This window comes from Pongo abelii, chromosome 3, assembly GCF_028885655.2.
Source record: "Pongo abelii isolate AG06213 chromosome 3, NHGRI_mPonAbe1-v2.0_pri, whole genome shotgun sequence".
Taxonomy (NCBI): Eukaryota; Metazoa; Chordata; class Mammalia; order Primates; family Hominidae; genus Pongo; species Pongo abelii.
This window is the reverse complement of record NC_071988.2, coordinates 112353787-112373641: the sequence shown is the minus strand read 5'-3', so window position 1 is coordinate 112373641 and position 19855 is coordinate 112353787. Positions and strand designations below refer to the sequence as shown.

Below are 19855 nucleotides of genomic sequence, written 5' to 3'. Positions count from 1 at the left end.
TTGGGTAATGTGGGAATTAAAGGCAGTCATATTTTTATATCTTAAAGGCTGAAAATACAACACATGATTTAGGAGATGCTATGGGAAGGTTTACCATTAAGTTAGCAGGGAGAAAAAATTACATGATACCTATTTTTTCAGTTGATGCAAATTATCTGTTTCTGGATCAAGCAAAGCATATTGTTTGGGAACAGGAAAGTCATTTTTGTTCACACATTTAAGATATTATACTTGTCACTTACAGTCTCTAGAGATACTTGCAAAGGAAAAAATGTGCTTCATGATAGGTTGTAAGGAGATAAATGACTAAAAAGGGTTGTTGAAATAACGCTGTCACCGTGAATTAATTCTGACAACTATAATAATGTTTAGATTACATATAATCAAGTATGACTGTTTTAATAGTTAAAATAAGCTGGAATAGGACTGTGGTAACATCAACAAATTCCAGGCAATTCAGTAGATAATGCATTGATTGCAAGCAGAGATATTTTTTAAAATATTGAAATATTTGAAAAATCTAATTGAGCTCCTGAAACATAGCTGGAGAATATGATGTAAATAATGTTTATGTCATATATTAAAAATTGAGATAGCTTTATGTATGTGTGATACATTAAGGAGAAATATTCAATTGCAGGTTAAAAAATTTAATTACATTTTTCTGAAAAATATGATGGAATCCAAGATATTTCGTGTCAGTAACGTAGCATATTTACCAAATGATACTTTCCATATTTTCATTAAGACCAGATTAATCCATGGAAAAACAGATAAAATAGCAGGCACTGGTGCTGTTTGCTGGTTAAACTTCGTTTCCCCACTTGCAGGCATATGTTGATTTGCTCCTCCTTGCTCCCTGGAGTGAGTTACCTGTGATCATGTGATTTGCTATGTTTTGATCAATGAAATATGAGTAGAAGTATTCTATGTCACTTCTGGGTTGGAATTTAAGACCTGTTGTACAATCTAAGACATTCTCTCTTTCCCACTGAGACTGCAACATAACACAGGAGGACTGTTTCACCAGCCTGAGTCTTCGAGTGAGGGAGCATGGAGAAGTGTTGCTTGCTGAACAGCAATAGATATATAGCATAAGCAAGAAATCCATATTAGAAGTCACTTCTAATATTTGAGAATTGTTGTTTCTCCAGTGCCATCTAGCTTACTCTGACTGATAATGGATATAGTTCATTCTGTGCTATGGGGGAGGTTTGGATACAGTATAGTGGTAAAGGGTGTTAAAATCTGAAATCAAGACTGCTTATATTTACTTACCAGTTATGTCACCACTTGTTTGACATGAATAGCCTTAAGAATTTCATGTCACCTTTCTAGGTCATAATTTACTCCTCTATAATCTTTTTTTTTTTTTGAAATGGAGTCTTGCCTCCAGTCTGGAGTACAGTGGCATTATCTAGGCTCACTGTAACCTCAGCCTCCCAGGTTCAATAGATTCTCCTACCTCAGCCTCCAGAATAGTTGGGATTAGAGGCACCTGGCACCATGCCTGGCTAATTTTTGTATTCTTAGTAGAGACAAATTTTCACCAGGTTGGCCAGGCTGGTCTAAAACTCCTAATCTCGAGTGATCCACCCGCCTCGGCCTCCCAAAGTGCTGGAATTACAGGCATGAGCCACCACACCCAGACTCCTCTATAAATTGAGAATAACATTACAATCTCTCTTGAGTTTGCTGTTGTTTTTAAGATTACATAAGTCAATATACATAATAAAGCACTTAGAACATTGTCACAGCAGCACCTAATAAATATTAGTCATTATTCTATTTGAGGAATTAAAATTAAAGTATCTTGTATTTGCTCATGCTTATAATATTAGCATTATATCACTCACTATAATTATTAGTATCACCCTTAATTGTAATTATAAAAATCAAAGGCAAAAAGTTATCTTATTAAAATTTTAGTTTATCTATTTTTTGAAAAGTGGCATACCAAGGTGATGTATATGTGATACTTCCCTATTGAGCAGAATACTTGACTGCTAATAATACTAGTCATGTAATTGTGAGCAAGTTACTTAACTCCTCTATATTTCAGTTTTCTTTCTTGTGAAAGGAAATCATGTAGAGTAATTACTTTATAGCTTTCGTGAGGATCAAAATATTTAAAATATGTAAAACTTTTAGAACAACCCCTGAAATAGATTTAAAAAAAAAATGTTAGCCATTATTGAACTGCAGAGTGATTTAGAGAAGATGGAGTTCAATGATGCCTGGAGAAGTTATGAAATATATTGGGGTAGGGAGAGGCATATGGAACTTGGTTTTCTTTTCATACAAACAAGCTAAGCGAGAAGAAATAGCATTAGCGGTTCGGGCACTAAAGGTGCTGAGACTTGAGGGTAGAAATAACAGTGTCTTTGTGGAAAAGCAGGAGAACACAGAAATCAGGCTGCAAATACTGTATTCAGGTTTTCTTATGTGTTTTCTCTTATGGGAATTGTCATGTATTTCTGATACACACCAAGTAAAAGAAAATGAAATATAAAACAACACAGATTCTATAACTCATTAAATAAAACAACATCTGAAATATTTTGAGAAAGGCAATTATATTCAATAAAACATGTAATGAAGTCTATAGTATAACTGAAAGAAAGACAGAATAAAGAAGGAACATGATCCATTCCAATTAGCTGAATGTGTTATTATTCTAGCAGGGGTAATTCTGCATAAATAGCAAATGAAAAAATAATTTTAAAAAATACCTCTAATTTAAAATATGATATATAAATTTAAATTATTGGCTCTTCTCTTTCTGTAGTATATTATGACACACATCCAGAAAAAAATTGAATATTAGTTTTTTTCCTAGTTAAATCACTAAATTCTTTGTCCTTCAAAATTTCCGAGTTTGCTGAAAGTGAAAAATGAAGGGAAACATAAAGATAATCATCAAGAAAAGCAATCTCTCCTATCTCTCCCTTCAACTGTGTTTTAAAACATTCAAAACACGGAAGAGAAACCAAAATAACTGTGGTCTCGATCAGATAAACATTTTCTATAAAGCATTTTCTTCACAATAATAGAGACATGAAAAATCCAAGACATGATTTACCATTCATGTAAATGGCATATATCATGCTCAGAGTGAATGGTGGAGACAGAGCAGGTGGGGAAGAAGGAGTTATAGCAACTAATTTGTCTTCACGAGAAAGAAAACAGGTAACTTCTAATCTCTGTCAACAAGAAAATTAGTCCTGCAGGTCAATAGACTAATAGTATTTGGTAGAAGGAGGGTCCTTACATATGGAAATGTTAACAGCGTGTCCCAGGTTAAGGTCTTATTCGACTAAATGAACTTAGAATCTACGGATTTATGAGCATGGCACCCTGGAAAATGCCACAATGTTGGGATATAAAATAGAGATATTTCATGAATGAAACACTCTCTCTGCTGTGTGAGGTAATTCCAAAAAACTTCTCCTAAAGATCTGAGCTATGACTGTGGATCTGAAAGTGGATGTTCAATGTAGAATGAAAGACCTTGGAGAGCTGCCTTCCACACCCCAGACCTGTTCCTGCTTCATCTGAGTTCCTTAAGTGCCACGAATAACATGTTCCTTAAGTGAAATGAATAATAAGCCTTGATATTGGGGTAAGATATCTGATTGGTATGAGTCTAATTTGACAATGCAGTCTTTTGTATTAGCTCACCATTGATTTTTTTCATTAATAACCAACAATAAATTTCCAATGGATACATAGCATTCTACTAGGTATTTTTTACTCTTTTTTTTTTTTCGAGGCGGAGTCTCGCTCTGTCACCCAGGCTGGAGTGCAGTGGCGTCATCTCGGCTCACTGCAACCTCCGCCTCCAGGGTTCAAGCAATTCTCTGACTCAGCCTCCCGAGTAGCTGGGATTGCAGGCTCAAGCCGCTCGCCCAGCTCATGTTTTGTATTTTAGTAGCGACGGGATTTCACCGTTTTGCCTAGGCTGATTGCAAACTCCTGAGCTCAGGCAATCCGCCCACCTCGGCCTCCCAAAGTGCTGGGATTACAGGCGTGAGCCACAACGCCGGCCTGATATTTTTCACTTTTTAAATCAATACAAATTGGTTACTTGTTTTCTAAAGTTTACCTTCCGATACAAAAGTAACAGGCTGGGGGCAGTGGCTCATGCCTGTAATCCCAGCACTTTGGGAGACTGAGGCAGGCGGATGTTTTAAGGCCAGTAGTTTGAGACCTGCCTAGGCAACATAGTGAGACCCCATCTCCCAAAAAAAAAAGAAAAATTAGCCTGGCACAGTGAGTCATGTTTGTAGTCCCAGCTACTCGGGAGGCTGAGGCAGGAGGATTGCTTGAGCCCAGGAGGTTGAGGCTGCAGTGAGCCATGATCGTACCACTGCACTCCAGCCTGGGTGATAGAACAAGACCCTCTTTCTCTCTCTCTTTCTGTCTCCGCCTGCTGTCTCTCTCCCTTTTAGAGTACATGTTTATTAGTATATTGTATAAAGTTTTACTCATGTTGCATAGGCATTACTGAAATGGATCAGGTAGTTTTCAAGAGGTTAGTCATTATTTTTCAGGATCTTATTCTTAAAATTCATGTAGCTACAACCGAATGGCTGTCAGATGATCACTATCTCAAAATGAATAACTCACAAAATAATGTTCTAAAAAATTGTACTAGAAATATAAATTGAACCCTAAATCTATATGAACACAATAACTTTTTAAGTAATATACGAACCACGAGGTAAACAAAATTAAAACCTGTGTAGCATATTTCTTGCCAACGTTACTTGTTCTTTCAAGCTTACTGTTGTTATCTTTAGTGAAAATGTACACAGAAATCTCTTCTCAGGTCAGAAATCTTGCCAGCCTCATTACGAAGAAAGTTTTCTGAAGAGCCTGGGCATGAAGGCATGACATTCATTCACTCTCCCCAACCATTATATTCAAAATTTATTAGCACATATACCTTCCAGGCTGTTCATCAAAGTTTCAGTTACTGGTTATTCTTCCTTACAGGGGTGAGGGAATACTTCCTTTAATATATATATATAAAATATGAAAAATAATTTAAAAATTATATATAATATATACATTTTGTATATAATATATATTTAATTCTACATATCATATATATTTAATTAAATATATATATTTTTTAAGTAAGTTTAAAAATCTAAACTGTATCTTAGAGGGAAGAAGCAATCTTTTTACCCTTGCTGCAATAATTGCTTTTCTCCATCAGGATAAAATTAGCATTCACCTGCCATTTTTATTTCTGGGAGTCAGGAAACTTGCCCTTTCTTCCCAAAGAATACTTATGCTACTACATATTTTCTCCTCTGTATCAAGTTTCTTTCTTTTTTTAAAAAAAATATAGCTTTAAATGAGGAAACCCTCATTTACTATAAAAGTGTGTGTGTGCCCATATATAACGTGACCACAAGTTTACAAATTAAGGAGTCAAACAGCTTTCAGATAGTAAGAAAGCAGCCAGAAAATATTTTATTATCATTTGAGACTCTTGTTCATCAATTTCTTGAATGTGTATCCCCATACAAAAATCAGAGGAAAATAGAAAAATAAAAAAAAAAAAGGCTTCACACAAGAGAGGCAAGAGAGCACCAATACATAGATTCAAAATGTACGATTTTGAATAAAATAACATGCTTACACATCTCTTCTTCCCCCCATTTTATAGCCTATCATATTCTTCTTCATTATGCAAATTCAGATACCAACAGATGTCATTTAAAAGACAGGATATTTCCCAGCTGGGCGTGGTGGCTCACACCTGTAATCCCAGCACTTTGGGAGGCCAAGGTGGGTGGATCCCTTGAGCTCACAAGTTTAAGACCAGCCTGGACAACATGGTGAAACCCCATCTCTATAAAAAACACAAAAAAATGAGCTGAGTATGATGGTGTATGCCTCTAGTCCCAGCTACTTGGGAGGCTGAGGTCAGAGGATGGCTTGAGCCCGAGAGGCAGAGGTTGCAGGGTCAAGATCGCATCACTTGCACTGCAGCCTGGGAGAGAGAGCCAGACCTTGTCTCAAAAAAAAAAAAAAAAAAAAAAAGAAGACAGGATATTCTAACAACTCTTAATGCTTATTAACACCAAGAAAGAATAGTTTTTCTTTCCCCCAATGAGGGATATATACGTTGATCTATTCATTGATATGTAGACTTGTTTCAAGTAAATACAGCAAATGAAATTGATATGTTTGAAAATGAGTTAGTGTTACTGTTTCTTTTTCAAGGTGCTGGCATATAATATTGGTGATTACCTAAAAAATCACCAGGTAAGATAGAGATTTGTTTTAGAGAGAGTGATTATATATTAAAAATTGAAAATAGTATATAACTGTATTTGGAGAGTACTGTAAGGAGAAGTAAGCTCAAAATACAACATGAAAAGCATCTCCTTGTTAAATTTGGTCATTTCTGCTTCTAGTTGCAAGTTAAATATGAAAAAGAAAGTGCATTTTGTTTTATAAAGAAATAAATATTTAAAACAATATTAAATTTAGGTAACTAAGGAAAATGATACAATTTGGATAACTTCAGCAAGGAAGTTTTTATGTGTGTCACAATAAAATCATATGTATATCATATAGTAACATCTACATATAATAACATATTACTTTAGGGTCTTCATTAAAAAATCATTTAAAACATAGCTATATGTAATAAACTTAACAGATAATGATAAGTGCCTACATTCTAAAACTTGGTAAGTCAAATTAAATTGTCAGAATGATTTAAAACATAAATAAAATATGTTCATAGTCATTGAAGTACCTAGCAAAAAGGTCCATGGCTTTCCTTCCACGCATTTCTCTATATTTATATAAATAATTCTCACTCATAAAATAATTCCCTTAACTCATACATTTCACACCTTAGGCATAGTAGGTAGCATTCACACAATAAATGTTTACCATTGCAATTATCCCTAGTTCATAAAGAGTACTTCGAAATTCAAGCTTAATAATATAATGTATACATAATACACAATTATATATTTGCATATGTAATCAATGCATACATCCTATTTAATTCTGCTCTTCTACAACCCACCAGCATTTTGGAATCTGGAAAACAAAACAAAACCCTGACTTTTGATCTGGGGCATATGAGAACAATCTATGTCTTTGTCTTTTGTTAGAAAAGTTATATGAATTTGAGAAAGTTACTCGACTTCTTCAAATTTTAGTTTCTTTATTTGAAAGATGACGACAAGTCTGCTTAATCTTATATTTTGAATTAATAACTGTTAGAACATTTTGGACAAACATGCTGGCATAACAGCAGAAAACAATGTTCCTTTGATCAATAAATACTTATGTCTCTTGTCCCCCCTTTGGGAAATAATTATCAACCATAATTTTTTACACGTTGGAATATAGCACAAAAATTACAACAGTTCTCACGCATTTTTCTAAAAACAAAAACAACATCTCCATTAATCCCTATTTTAATTTCACTTTTAATGTAATCAAATAAATATTTATAAAACACTTTAAGAGTCTAATGGACAAATTATATAATGAACACTGTGAGAAAGTCTGAAAATATTTCCCCTTGAAAATAAAATTATTGATATGTAAATAAGTTTACTGATGTATATTTAGAATTGATTCAATCACAAGGAAAGAATAAAAGGATAAAGGAGGAGAAGGGAGGGGTAAGGAAGGAAGGAAAGAAGGGAGGAAGGGAGGGAGGGAGGGAAGAAAAATAATGTTTTGCTGGTATTAAAAAGAAATCATAAAATTGTACCTAGTTAGGTGACCTTTTCTTGTCTGCAGTTAAAGCTTCTGCTAAATTGCATTTGAGGAAAAAATGTACCTTTCTTTATTGACTTACTCCAGTTGCTAATACAAATTATTTTGTCTTGGTAGCCTGGTGAAAAGATCTTCAATTGAATTCTTGCTTCTTCAAGATAATATGGTATTGACCATTCATGTAGATAAAAACCTTTATCAGGGGAGTGCTTTAATTTAAGGGGATGGAGTTTTGCATTATCTACATTTAAAGGTTTCAAGTATAAAATAAGACAATAAAAAGAAAGAGATAAGCATAGGATAAAGAAAGAACTCTAGAAAACTGTTAGAAAAACAAAAAATGTTTTTGTATTTTAGATCACAGAGGGTGTTTTAAGAGGCAAAATCAACAAGGGCAAATACACCATTTTGTGTAAATAAATATATTTATAGTTTTTATTTTAATACCATGTTTTGCACCCAGCATTTACGATTCATAACACATGTCACATAATGATTGAAATAATTTAATTAATTTCATAGCATATTTATAAAGGTTACCACCATTAACCATGATTACTTCATTGTCTGTTTGCACGACAGGGAGAACTCTCAGTAAAACCTGCTTTCTTCTTCTTGGCTCTATGGCATTTTTATTGCCCTGAACCCTGACCACAACATTGAGCCATTCTTTTGGGCTGTCTATCTCTGTCACCTATCCTTGCAGTAAACTGCAACATTCAGGAGTGCCTTGTAGCCACCTGGTCACTTGATAATTAAAGTGACCTGTTATGCAAAGGCAACAGACAGAGACACACAGAAATCAGGAAGCAATTCAAGTCCAGGCCACAGATATCCTTTTAGGATACATTCAGGAGACTCCCTTTAATATGAGGTTAATTTCCAATAAACCATCTTCAACTATTTAGGAATCTAAACAGGTGTTATATTTTCTGTAGTTAGAATAAGACTCTTCGTTATTTATTCTAATTAAAGACATACTGCTTTCATCTTTTGGTCTTGATGCGAGGGAAAAAAGACGGTAGATAATTTTATTCTTCAGTAGGAAATGTCCTACTAAGATGGAAGACACTAAAGGCATTGTTTTCAAACTGATCTAATCTACATAGAATATGTGATGAAATTAAATTAAGACTATAACAAGGGAGACCAATGACATGGATGAGAAGAGTGAACAAAAAATACTTAGTGCCAAGTGGAATATTACATTTTAGAATATTTACATATAGAAAGAATTTTTTAAACAAAATCTATTTTTGTTTTCAAAATACAATGAGAATAAAGCAGAAATATGTTAGTTGAATCTTAATTCATCAATATTTTATATGATTTTTGCAAATGCAAAAATTGTGAAGTAATTGAACTGAAAATATTTCTATATTACATACTTAAAATATGAAATGATGAAAAGATTGATTTTACTCAATATTTTACATGTCACAGATTAGTGATGCATTTCTTATTGTCAGATAATGATTTAACCTAAGTTGAAATAAGTACTGGTTTAAATAAACCTTCAGTGCATGTAGGATTCCACAGGGCCTTGAAAAGAAGAAAACAAAAAGAAATGAATGAAATCAATAAAATAAAATGAAATTTTACTTAATATGAATATTTTAAATGTTTACACACTTTTAACAAATACAGACCAACATAAAACGGTTCTATTTATGATTTTCTCAATCAAAAATTGCTCTTAACATTTATAACAAATATATTAGTAATGCTTATAGGTTCCCAACTTCCAATGAAACATGCTTTATTACCAAACATGAGATTAAAGAGGGAAGATTAATTAGCAAATATTTTCATTCCCTTGGTTTTATAATTAGAGCACAAAAACAAGTTTTAATAAACTTTTTTTCTTTATGTATTCTTCCATCTTAAAGAAAACTGCAAGAAAATTAAATAATTAAGCACTACATAAGTCTCACGTGGCTGTCCTGGTATTTTTGCAACCCGTAGTCACCATCCAAAGTACTAAACACAAAGCTTCAACAGAATTTTGTTAGTCTGCAACAATTATTATCTTATTATTATATTTTAATCTCTAAACTTGATTGCAATTTTAAGTAATAAGAAATACAAGACATTTCAAAATATTTCACCCTTTTTACAAAAAGAGACTTCATTTTGTGCTGGTAATATATATGAAAACAAGTATAAATTGCAAGAAGCATAGAATATGATATCTGCTCCCAGGAATGTAAAAATTTAGAGTGATATAAATGAATATATGAAAGGATAAGCCATACTACAAAGATGGTAAGTTATAATGAATAGGACACATACATGTTAATATAGGAAACTGGCAACATTATATAGGACTGGTAACTGTAAAGGTAGGTTAAATAGAACTGATAACTGCTGAGGGAGTTCTACAGAAAGAGAAATCACTCCTTGTTTGCGTTGTCCAATCAAGGATATGAAATTGGAGCTTGGCTTAAAATAGAGATATATTGTGGGGCAGAGATATTCCAGATGAAATGGTTAAAAAGAAACCAAAATGAAACATAAAAACTTAGAAAATGATTAACAGTTTGTAATGAATCAGTGTTGATGGAATAAAAGGTTTTAGTTCGAAAACAGTAGGTGTTCTAATTTCATAAATAGGGGAGGGTACAATTTTAGCACATGGATGCTGGCTTGGGGAGTGTGGATTCTATCCTATATGCCTTATTGAGCCATTTGGTGTGTGTGTGTGTGTGTGTGTGTGTGTGTTTCAAATTAGAAATACAACACAACGTAAGCTGTGTGTTTGCATTTATTTTTTATTTTCGGCAAATGTATCTGTGGTGTTATATAGATTAGAATGTGTAGAGCCTAAATGTAACATGACAAGACCAAAAGCAATATGAGGAAATCCTGAAGCACTCAGCAGGAGTTGGAATGTTCTTGGTAGTATGATTTTCCCTGTCACCACGCTTGTTCTGGTTCTGTGAACAGTGACCCATCACTCGAGTTCCAGCTCAAATGCAACATTGGCAGAACCATCTTCCCTGATGGCTCTTTTCTAGACAGTAGCTCCTTCCCTTCATGTGGTTTCCCTTAATGTCATCTTTCTGTTTATCTCCTTTATGCCCTTAATATGGTGTGAAATTCTCTTTTTTACTTCTTTGGTTTTTAGTTTACTGCCTGTCTTCATTGACTAGAATATGAGGTTTATGAAGACAAAAAACTTGTCTGGTTGTGCATGCTTGGTGTTCGCTGCTACAATCTCAGTGTCTGGAATATCTCTTACTCTTTTTTTTTTGCTTTTACATAACTTTATAAATGAATAGGGGTAATAAAAGGAACATCAGGACTATAACTGTATGTTACACACAGATGCAGAAAAGTTATTACTAACCATTTTCTTTAAAAAAGGTCCACAAAATCTTTAAGACTAAGAATCAAACATTAAGAAGATGCCTGACATTCAGTATTTATTACACAAATACTAGTTGAGTGAATGTGAAAGACAGAGAGAATATATTTTTATATGTTATATTATACATTTTAGAAATCTGGAATTCTGTTTTTCTGTGTATTTTAAGGTTCCTGACATGCATATACTTAATGAAAGCCTAACCCAGATCCACTTTTTAATTTTAAAATAGTAAAATGAAGGGAAAAATACCATAATAGCCTGAATATGTTCAGAGACACACATGTAATGAAAATATATGATACTAACATTTCTCTTTTCATAAAAGTTTTAATACTTTAGTATTTGTGATGTGAAGTGGACAAAAAAACCTTAATCCATCTGTGTCATTTTAAGCAAGTAGAACATGAAGACAACTGCAAGGAAAGAGTAAAGTTCACCTAATGAGAACAAATGGCTTCCTGTGACTACATTGTAGTGAAAATAATAATTTGAAAGATTCTTTTTTATGATTTACCACTCTGGGGATATTATAAACTAGGAAAATCAGTTACAAAATAGATTAATCTTCTTGGGCTTTAAGGTATAATGCATTCAATATATTGTCAAATTAGAAAGAAAAATTCTGCAATATTTAACATTTATTTTTAATAATTACATTTTAGAAACAAAATTGTCATTAAATTCTGTTTCCACAAAATTTTCCAAGTTATTTTATTTTGTAAGAAAGTAGGTTTGAATAGAAAGTAAATACACTGTGCAAATAATTTCATATTCATGTTAGCAGTGATGAGTTTTCTTTTTTAAATAATATATTTCTACTTTGAAAGTATATTTTATTATTATAAAAATACATATGTTCATTGCAAAAAGTGACAAAAAGAGATAAACAAAAATAAGGAAATAAAATGGTACATTCCTACAAACCAGAGACGGTCACTATACCAAGCTTTGTGGATTCATTTCCACTTATTTTTTTTAATTAAAAAGAGAACCACATAGTACATTGTGTTTTTCACTTTATTTGCCTTTTTTCCCCAGTAGTAACCTCTAACTGTTCATGTAAAGAAGTTTTCATTACATCTAATAGCAATCCTTGTTCAAATTTCTTCAGATGTCCCTCAAATACATGTTACTGCTGGACTTCCCAACCCAATTTAGTCCTGGCCATACATTACATCTTACTACAATTCCATTTAAATATTTTTGCATATTTTTAAGTTGGGAAACCATTCCCTTTATTGAGAAAACTTTTAAGATACAGAAAAACAGACTTGTACTATTAACACCTGTGTAGCCTTCACCTCATATCTTAGTCCATTTTGCATTGCTTTAACACCTGAGACTGGGTAATTTACTTATTTAAAAAAAGCTTATTTGGTTCAGGATTATGCAAGCTGTAAGACTGGGCATCTGATGAAAGTCTCAAACCTACTTCTACTCATGGCAAAAATGGAAGGGGAGCCGGTATGTGCAGACAGGACACTCACTACCCGAGAGGAAGCAGAAGAGACAGCAGGGAGGTGACTGCTCTCTCAGGAACTCATAGAGTGAGAACTCACTCACCCCCAGGGTGGGCATTAATCTATTAATGAAAGATCTCTCTCGTGATCCAAACACCCCCCATTCTCCCATTGAACCCCATCTCTAATTGGGAATCAAATTTCAGCATGAGAGTTGGAGAAGATGAACACTGAAATCACAGCGCCTAGATTCAGTAATTAAGAGTTGTCATAGCTGCTTTTGGTCCTCTCTCCCTCTCTCTAGTTATTCACCATATATATATAATATATACACACACACACATACATATATATGCATTTCATATGTCGTTATATCTGTTTAGTTTCTTTATTCAAGGCAGTCCCCTATTTTGTGTGTGTGTGTGTGTGTGTGTGTGTGTGTGTGATGGAGTTTCACTCTTGTTGCCCAGGCTGGAGTGCAATGGCACAATCTCGGCTCACTGCAACCTCCACCTCCCGGGTTCAAGAGATTCTCTTGCCTCAGTCTCCTGAGTTGCCGGGATTACAGGCATGTGCCACCATGTCCAGCTAATTTTGTATTATTAGTAGAGACAGGGTTTCTCCATGTTGGTCAGGCTGGTCTTGAACTCCCAACCTCACGTGATCTACCCGCCTTGGCCTCCCAAAGTGCTGGGATTACAGGCGTGAGCCACCATGCCCAGCAGATAGTACCCCAATTTTTAATAGCATCTTCTTTTTTAAGGATACCGTATGAGTTGTCTTGCAGAATACTGCCCATTTGGATTTTGTCTGATTTTTGATTCATGGTATTGTTTAACTTATCCACCTACCTCCTCTGTTTCCTGACTACTGAAAGTTAAACCTATAAGCTTGAAAGGTTTATACTTTTTCAGTGGGCAAAACAAGAAAATATTCTTCAATTAGCAAATAATAAGTTCATGTTGACACTTTACATTTGAATATAACATTACCAGGTTCTTTCCTTTAACTTGTATTTTCATAGTTATGTTTATTTTCTCTTATCCTGAAATAACTTGGATGCTAGAAACATTAGATTTAGTTGTTAAATGTTATAACACACAAATAATGTCACAATTATTATAACAAAAGTAATATAATTTTGTTTCTGATTGAAGTTTTAGATTTTTTTTTTTGCATTTGTCTTTGTCCTTATACTGTAACTCATTTGATAATGAGCCATTATTAAAGAGCCCCTTATTGTTATTTGTGTTGTTTTTCATCTTCAACTGTTACAAAAAATGATCATAAAGAAAACCTTATGAAAATACTATTTGGTACATATGAAAGTGTACGTTCAGGTTAAACTTCTAGAGATAGCATTACTAGGTGTAGGATAAGACCAAATATAATTCTATTAGAGTTTTCAAAATTCTCTTCTAAAGGATATGTGCCATTGTTATTCTTTAGTAGAAGAAAATTTAAAACAAAATGTAAAAAATGTTTAAAATATTCATGTGATTGAATGATATTCAGTCCTTTAAATTATGAATAGTAAAATGCATTCATTAACATTACAGTAAAATAATATTCATCTATTTGACACATCAAAAACATATATGAAGACATGTATGTTTATGTACTCGTAATATAGATAATCCAGCATTTATATGATTATTTTAACATACTAAAACCAAAGTGGAGAAAAAAAAACTTTCAAAAGTATAGAAAGTAATATACTCACACCAAGTATGTTTTTACATTTTTATGAATTACATAAATCCTTTTTAGTTTTGTATTTTCTGACACATAATTGTGTCATATTACTGATACTCCTGCAAAGAAAAGTTAATCTTTTCAGACTCAATTAGAGTCTGTAGCATCTTTTTCATAAATTTAAAAAAATACACTTTGGCCAGGCACGGTGGCTCACGCCTGTAATCCCAGCACTTTGGGAGGCCGAGGTGGGCGGATCAGTAGGTCAGGGGATTGAGACCATCCTGGCTAACACGGTGAAACCCCGTCTCCACTAAAAAATACAAAAAATTAGCCGGGCGTGGTGGCGGGCGCCTGTAGTCCCAGCTACTCTGGAGGCTGAGGCAGGAGAACGGCGTGAACCCAGAAGGCTGAGCTTGCAGTGAGCAGAGACCGCGCCTCCGCACTCCAGCCTCGGAGACAGAGCGAGACTCCGTCTCAAAAAAATAAAATAAAATAAAACACACACACACACACACACACACACACACACACACACACACACTTCTAGGTAACATTTTTGGAACAACATTGTTTCTTTGTTTCTTTCCTTTTCTCTTTCTTTTCTTTTTCTTTCCTTCCTTCCTTCTTTCCTTCTTTTTTTCTTTCTCTTTCTCCTTCCTTCCTTCCTTCTTTCCTTCCTTCCTTCTTTCTTTCCTTTCTTTCTTTCTTGAGATGGAACAACATTGTTTCTTTTTTTTTTTTTTTTTTGGAGATGGAGTCTTGCTCTGTCGCCCAGCCTGGAGTGCAGTGGCACAATCTCGGCTCACTGCAACCTCTGCCTCTCGGGTTCAAGCGATTCTCCTGCCTTAGCCTCTTGAGTAGCTGGAATTACAGTTGTCCGCAACAACGCCAGGCTAATTTTTATAATTTTAGTAGAGAAGGGATTTCACCATGTTAGCCAGGCTGGTCTCGAACTCATGACCTCGGGTGATTCACCCGCCTGGGCCACCAAAGTGCTGCGATTAAAGGTGTGAGCCACTGCGCCCGGCTCTAAGTGTTTCTTATAACCCCCAAAACTTAAAAAATAATACTTTTCATTCTATATTAGCACTTTCTTAGGCTTATGAATAATTCATTCATATTTAGGGTATACTTTTCCAATACAACAAAATGCTAAACCTCTTTAAGTACTTTTCTCTCTGAAAGTTACTCTATATTAGACCACACTTTAAATATCCTCTAATGTGATAGTTTAAATTCAAATCTATAAAGCCATTTATAAACAGAAAACTCATAAAATAATGGCAAACCTGAAATAATTCTGGTATGTATAGAACTTTGATTCTTTAAGTACTCTGAAATGCAAATTACATGCTTTTTGGTATAAATTTTCTCTATTAATAGATCAACTTTATAAATTTAAAATTCTAATTACCGTCTTAACAATGTGGCACCAAAAAAGAGTAAAATTTCCTGGTATTCTTATTTTACAGAGCATAAGGTTATTGATACATGTGGCTCTCTTTTAGGAAACTTTCTAGTACAATATTCTGAAAATCCATGTTCTTTTGTTGGCTTGTTATTAAGCCAAACATTTATGGAATTTTTTTTCCCTTTAGCTCTCTGTGGTTTTCTATAAGTTAAAAATCCCTTTACAGTTTTATTTTGAAACACTATTAATGTAAACATTTCAATGACTTTTTTCCTCTCAAATGAATATCAGTTATTTCACTGGTAAAAGGTAGAAGCTAGCTATTCTCAAATCCCAAAGCATTAATCAAGTAGCTGAAAAACATTTTGATGGACAAAGACTACAATGAGGACTAATGCTCTTGGTACATATTATCCCTTTTTGTGCATCTAAATCAAGTACAAGTAGAGTTGTCAAAGGGAATAGCAGATCTCATGAGAAAACTGAGGGAAAAATTAAGTAACTTAATGAAATCTGATAGCCTAGCGAAACAAAAGCCCTACCATGACAAAACAGAAAAGCCATGAGCTAGTGTACTGTGAAAAACAAAATACCACAATCTACGTTACGGAAAAAATTGTTATCACTATTTCATTAGAAGGTATATGGGTTTATGATTTCCACGATTAAAAAATTAGTGTTTCTGAGAGTTAATTTGATTACCACCTTAAAAAGAAATCATCTTTATATTAATATGTACCAAGTATAATAAAATGGACAGCAAATATTCCTAGCTAATAGTTATATAAATTCAATTCAATCATATTAAAATTCAAATAACCATTTTAAACATTGTGTTAATGTAAGATATGATTCCCAGTAATTCTTATTATATACACAGAAAAATTAAAGAATGCATATAATTCTAACTTCTATAATAGGAATAATATATCAAATAAAAGCAAACTTTTTGTACCTATGTCTTATTTGTGTGTGTGTGTGTATATGTGAATGCGTGTGTGTATTAATAGACAATGTTTTGGTGTGTGCATATGTACAGATACATATTTCAATGATATATTTCAAGGAGATACATCTATTTCAAGGATATAACATATATTCCAAGAATATATATATATATTTCAAATATATGTCAAGGATATATATATATATATATTTCAAGGATAATTATGTGTGTATGTCAATATATATGTACATATATATCATGTATGTATATAAATGTCATGTGTGTGTGTATATATATATAAAATAAGGATAAATTTCCTTTTGCAAATTTTTCCTGATTGTAGACCACATCAAAGGAAAGCAATGTTTTTGATAGAAATAAATTAATATAAGTCCACAAAAATTTACTTTAAACAAGTACCTGAACTAAGTCATAGAACTTAGCTTCATACAGATTATAATAATTAGCTGCAATTGATTGATGCTTTGTAAATAGACAATGAGAGATACTTCAAGCTTATACTTGGTGTTTCCTTCCAAAGGGTAGTAAAAATTCTTTCTGTAAGGACTTTTTTTTTTTTTGAGACAGAGTCTCTGTCTCCCAGGGTGGAGTGCAGTGGCGCGATCTCGCCTCACTGCAAGCTCCGCCTCCCCGGTTTTACGCCATTCTCCTGCCTCAGTCTCTGAGTAGCGAGTAGCTGGGACTACAGGCGTGCACCACCTACGCCTGTCTAATTTTTTTAAATTTTTAGTAGAGACGGGGGTTTCACCGAGTTAGCCAGGATGGCCTCGATCTCCTGACCTTGCGATCCGCCTGCCTCGGCCTCCCAAAGTGCTGGGATTACAGGCGTGAGCCACCCTGTCCAGCCAGGACTTCTTATTATATAATGCCACTTAGTACACTAGATACTCTAAAAGACTCCTAAGGCAGTCTAGGAAAAATATTAGAAAAATTTGAAATTAAATTTAGATTTCCTATAAAGGTAGCAATCTATAAGTTGGAAGTAGAAGTGGACAGGGAGAAATTTTCCATTCAACAAATACGTATTTTTCTTCTCTTTTATCAACACTACCACAACATAATTTTCAGCAAATATGATATCTATTATTACTATTTTAAACGATATAAAACCTCCTGCGTGTGTACTGTTTTCAATTTTTTTTAAGTTAACATTATTTTTAACTGACAAATTGTATACATTTATGGCATACAATGTGATATTTTGATATTGATATATGTATACAATGTGGAATGATTAAATCAAACAAATTAACACATCAACCATCCCATTACTTATCTTTTTTTGTAGTGAGACATTTGAAATTTAGTTATTTTGAAATACATAATACATTATCATTAATTATAGTCACCCTGCTGTACAGCAGATCTCAAAACTTATTTCATCTGCAACTCAAGCTTTATAACCTTGGACCAGCAACAACTCATTCTCTCCCCTTCCTTGTTTGCTGTTTCATCTTAATGAATATTCTTATAATTATAAGAACTTTCATAGATGACATCTAGCCTTGCTGTTTTCCTCTTAACGATCTCAACCACACATTCTCTTAACAAAAGGGCTGTCGGTTCACTGATACTAATTCTATGTAGTCACTGCAGAATTAAAGACCTGGTGGCAGTCCAGAGGGATCTGGCTCCTAAGCAAAGATTCAAGATTTTAAAAAGAATTATTCTGTGCAACACTATAAAAACAACTGCATGTGGCACTTATGTTTAGACATTACTAGTTGTCTATGCTGATTTGAGTTTAATACTTCATTCTAAAAGGCATAACGCAGTAATTTTTAAATACTTGTTGGATATAAAAAATATAGAAAATTAAGATAGTATATAGCAATATCCATATCTGTATGTTTTGTGAATGAAACAATGCATATTAATTTGTTATAAATTTTTAGAATTATAAAAAAATTAGCAGCTTTTAGTTAATTTTTTTTCAACAAGTAATCATTGAGTGCTTTCTATATTTGTTTAGTTTCACCAGCACACCTCTGATAAATCGGATATGCTGATATACAATGAAGTCTAATTATACATTTAAAGCATATAAATCCAACTCTGTCTACTCTGGAAGAAGAATAGTGTTCAGGGAAAAAAGAGGGTAGGGTGAATGCAAGCAACAAACAGAAAGAGGAGAAGCAAATGTAATTAACACGGTGTGGTTGATTCTACTCAGATTTCTTCTCAGTGCTTATGCTAGATGAATATGATATAGAAGAGTTGAGTCGGCTGTTCCCTCAGGTAGACCATATTCCTCTAGTGTGAGTCTCTTGATGTACTGAGCCTGAATCTAGGTTTTATAATCTAGAATATAATTTTTATACTACATGACGTCTAAATGAAGCTATTCTTATCTACGGCTCCAGCAATGACAAAGTGCTTAGTTCTTACTGACTGAAGGGACGTCAAGGAATTTTCAAGAAGCACATCACAAAGGAATTTTTGATTAAACACGATTTTCACCTCACCTTCTTTAAGTCTCAAATCTCAAACTCAGACCTCCCTAGATCACCCTATTTAAAATTTCTGATCATAGTCTTGACCATCTCGCTATACACTTAGAATTATTCTTTCTCTGTGCTATTTTTATTTTTTACATTGCTTTCAGCACCTTGGAATGCATTATATAATTTGCTTATTTACTTAGCTTATTGATTTTTAAGTATGCCCTCACCAATTGCAAGCTCCATGCAGGAATATTTTTTGTTTGGTTAAAGGATATATTCCAAGGACCTAGAATGGAGCCTGGCTGCTAGAAGGGACTTAGTCATATTTGTTGAATGAAAGCGTGAATAAATTTTCAAAAGTGATGCCCTTAAAACATTACCACTGGATAAGATGTGACTCCATTACATGTTAATAAGCATCCGTGGCAGATAATCATATTTTTAAACATGATAGATATTTTTAAACAATGTTCTTATCTAAAAGTTATCTTTAATGTAATGGGAAAAGTTATAGTCCATAAGAAAACCTGGAATATATAACTCAATTTTTAAAACTAAATGTTTTTTAATTTGTAAAAATAAACAGAAATATTTGAGATAAGTAAATATAAATACATGAAGCATGTGCGGGGGAGTCACTTTTTTCTAATAAATGCCAGAGCACATTCATACATGATCAGGAGAAGTACTGAATTTAAGAAGATAGAAGTAATAAATAAAAGCAAAACAGAAACTTTAATA

General features: G+C 33.4%; 1 protein-coding gene across 16 annotated transcripts in view; it reads right to left on the bottom strand.

The window, feature by feature from the left end:
* The window catches only part of CCSER1 (coiled-coil serine rich protein 1), a 1462495-nt gene that overhangs the window by 657032 nt on the left and 785608 nt on the right, over positions 1–19855 (bottom strand). For 4 of the 16 annotated variants that reach the window (XM_054554179.2, XM_054554171.2, XM_063723528.1 and 1 more), the window contains one exon: positions 8171–9306. The exons of the other annotated variants lie outside the window; for them this stretch is intronic. In XM_054554179.2, the coding sequence (XP_054410154.1) occupies positions 9247–9306 (60 nt within the window). In that variant the 3' untranslated portion in view covers positions 8171–9246. Of the gene's footprint in view, positions 1–8170; positions 9307–19855 lie in introns of those variants that run through there. 16 annotated transcript variants of the gene reach the window in all.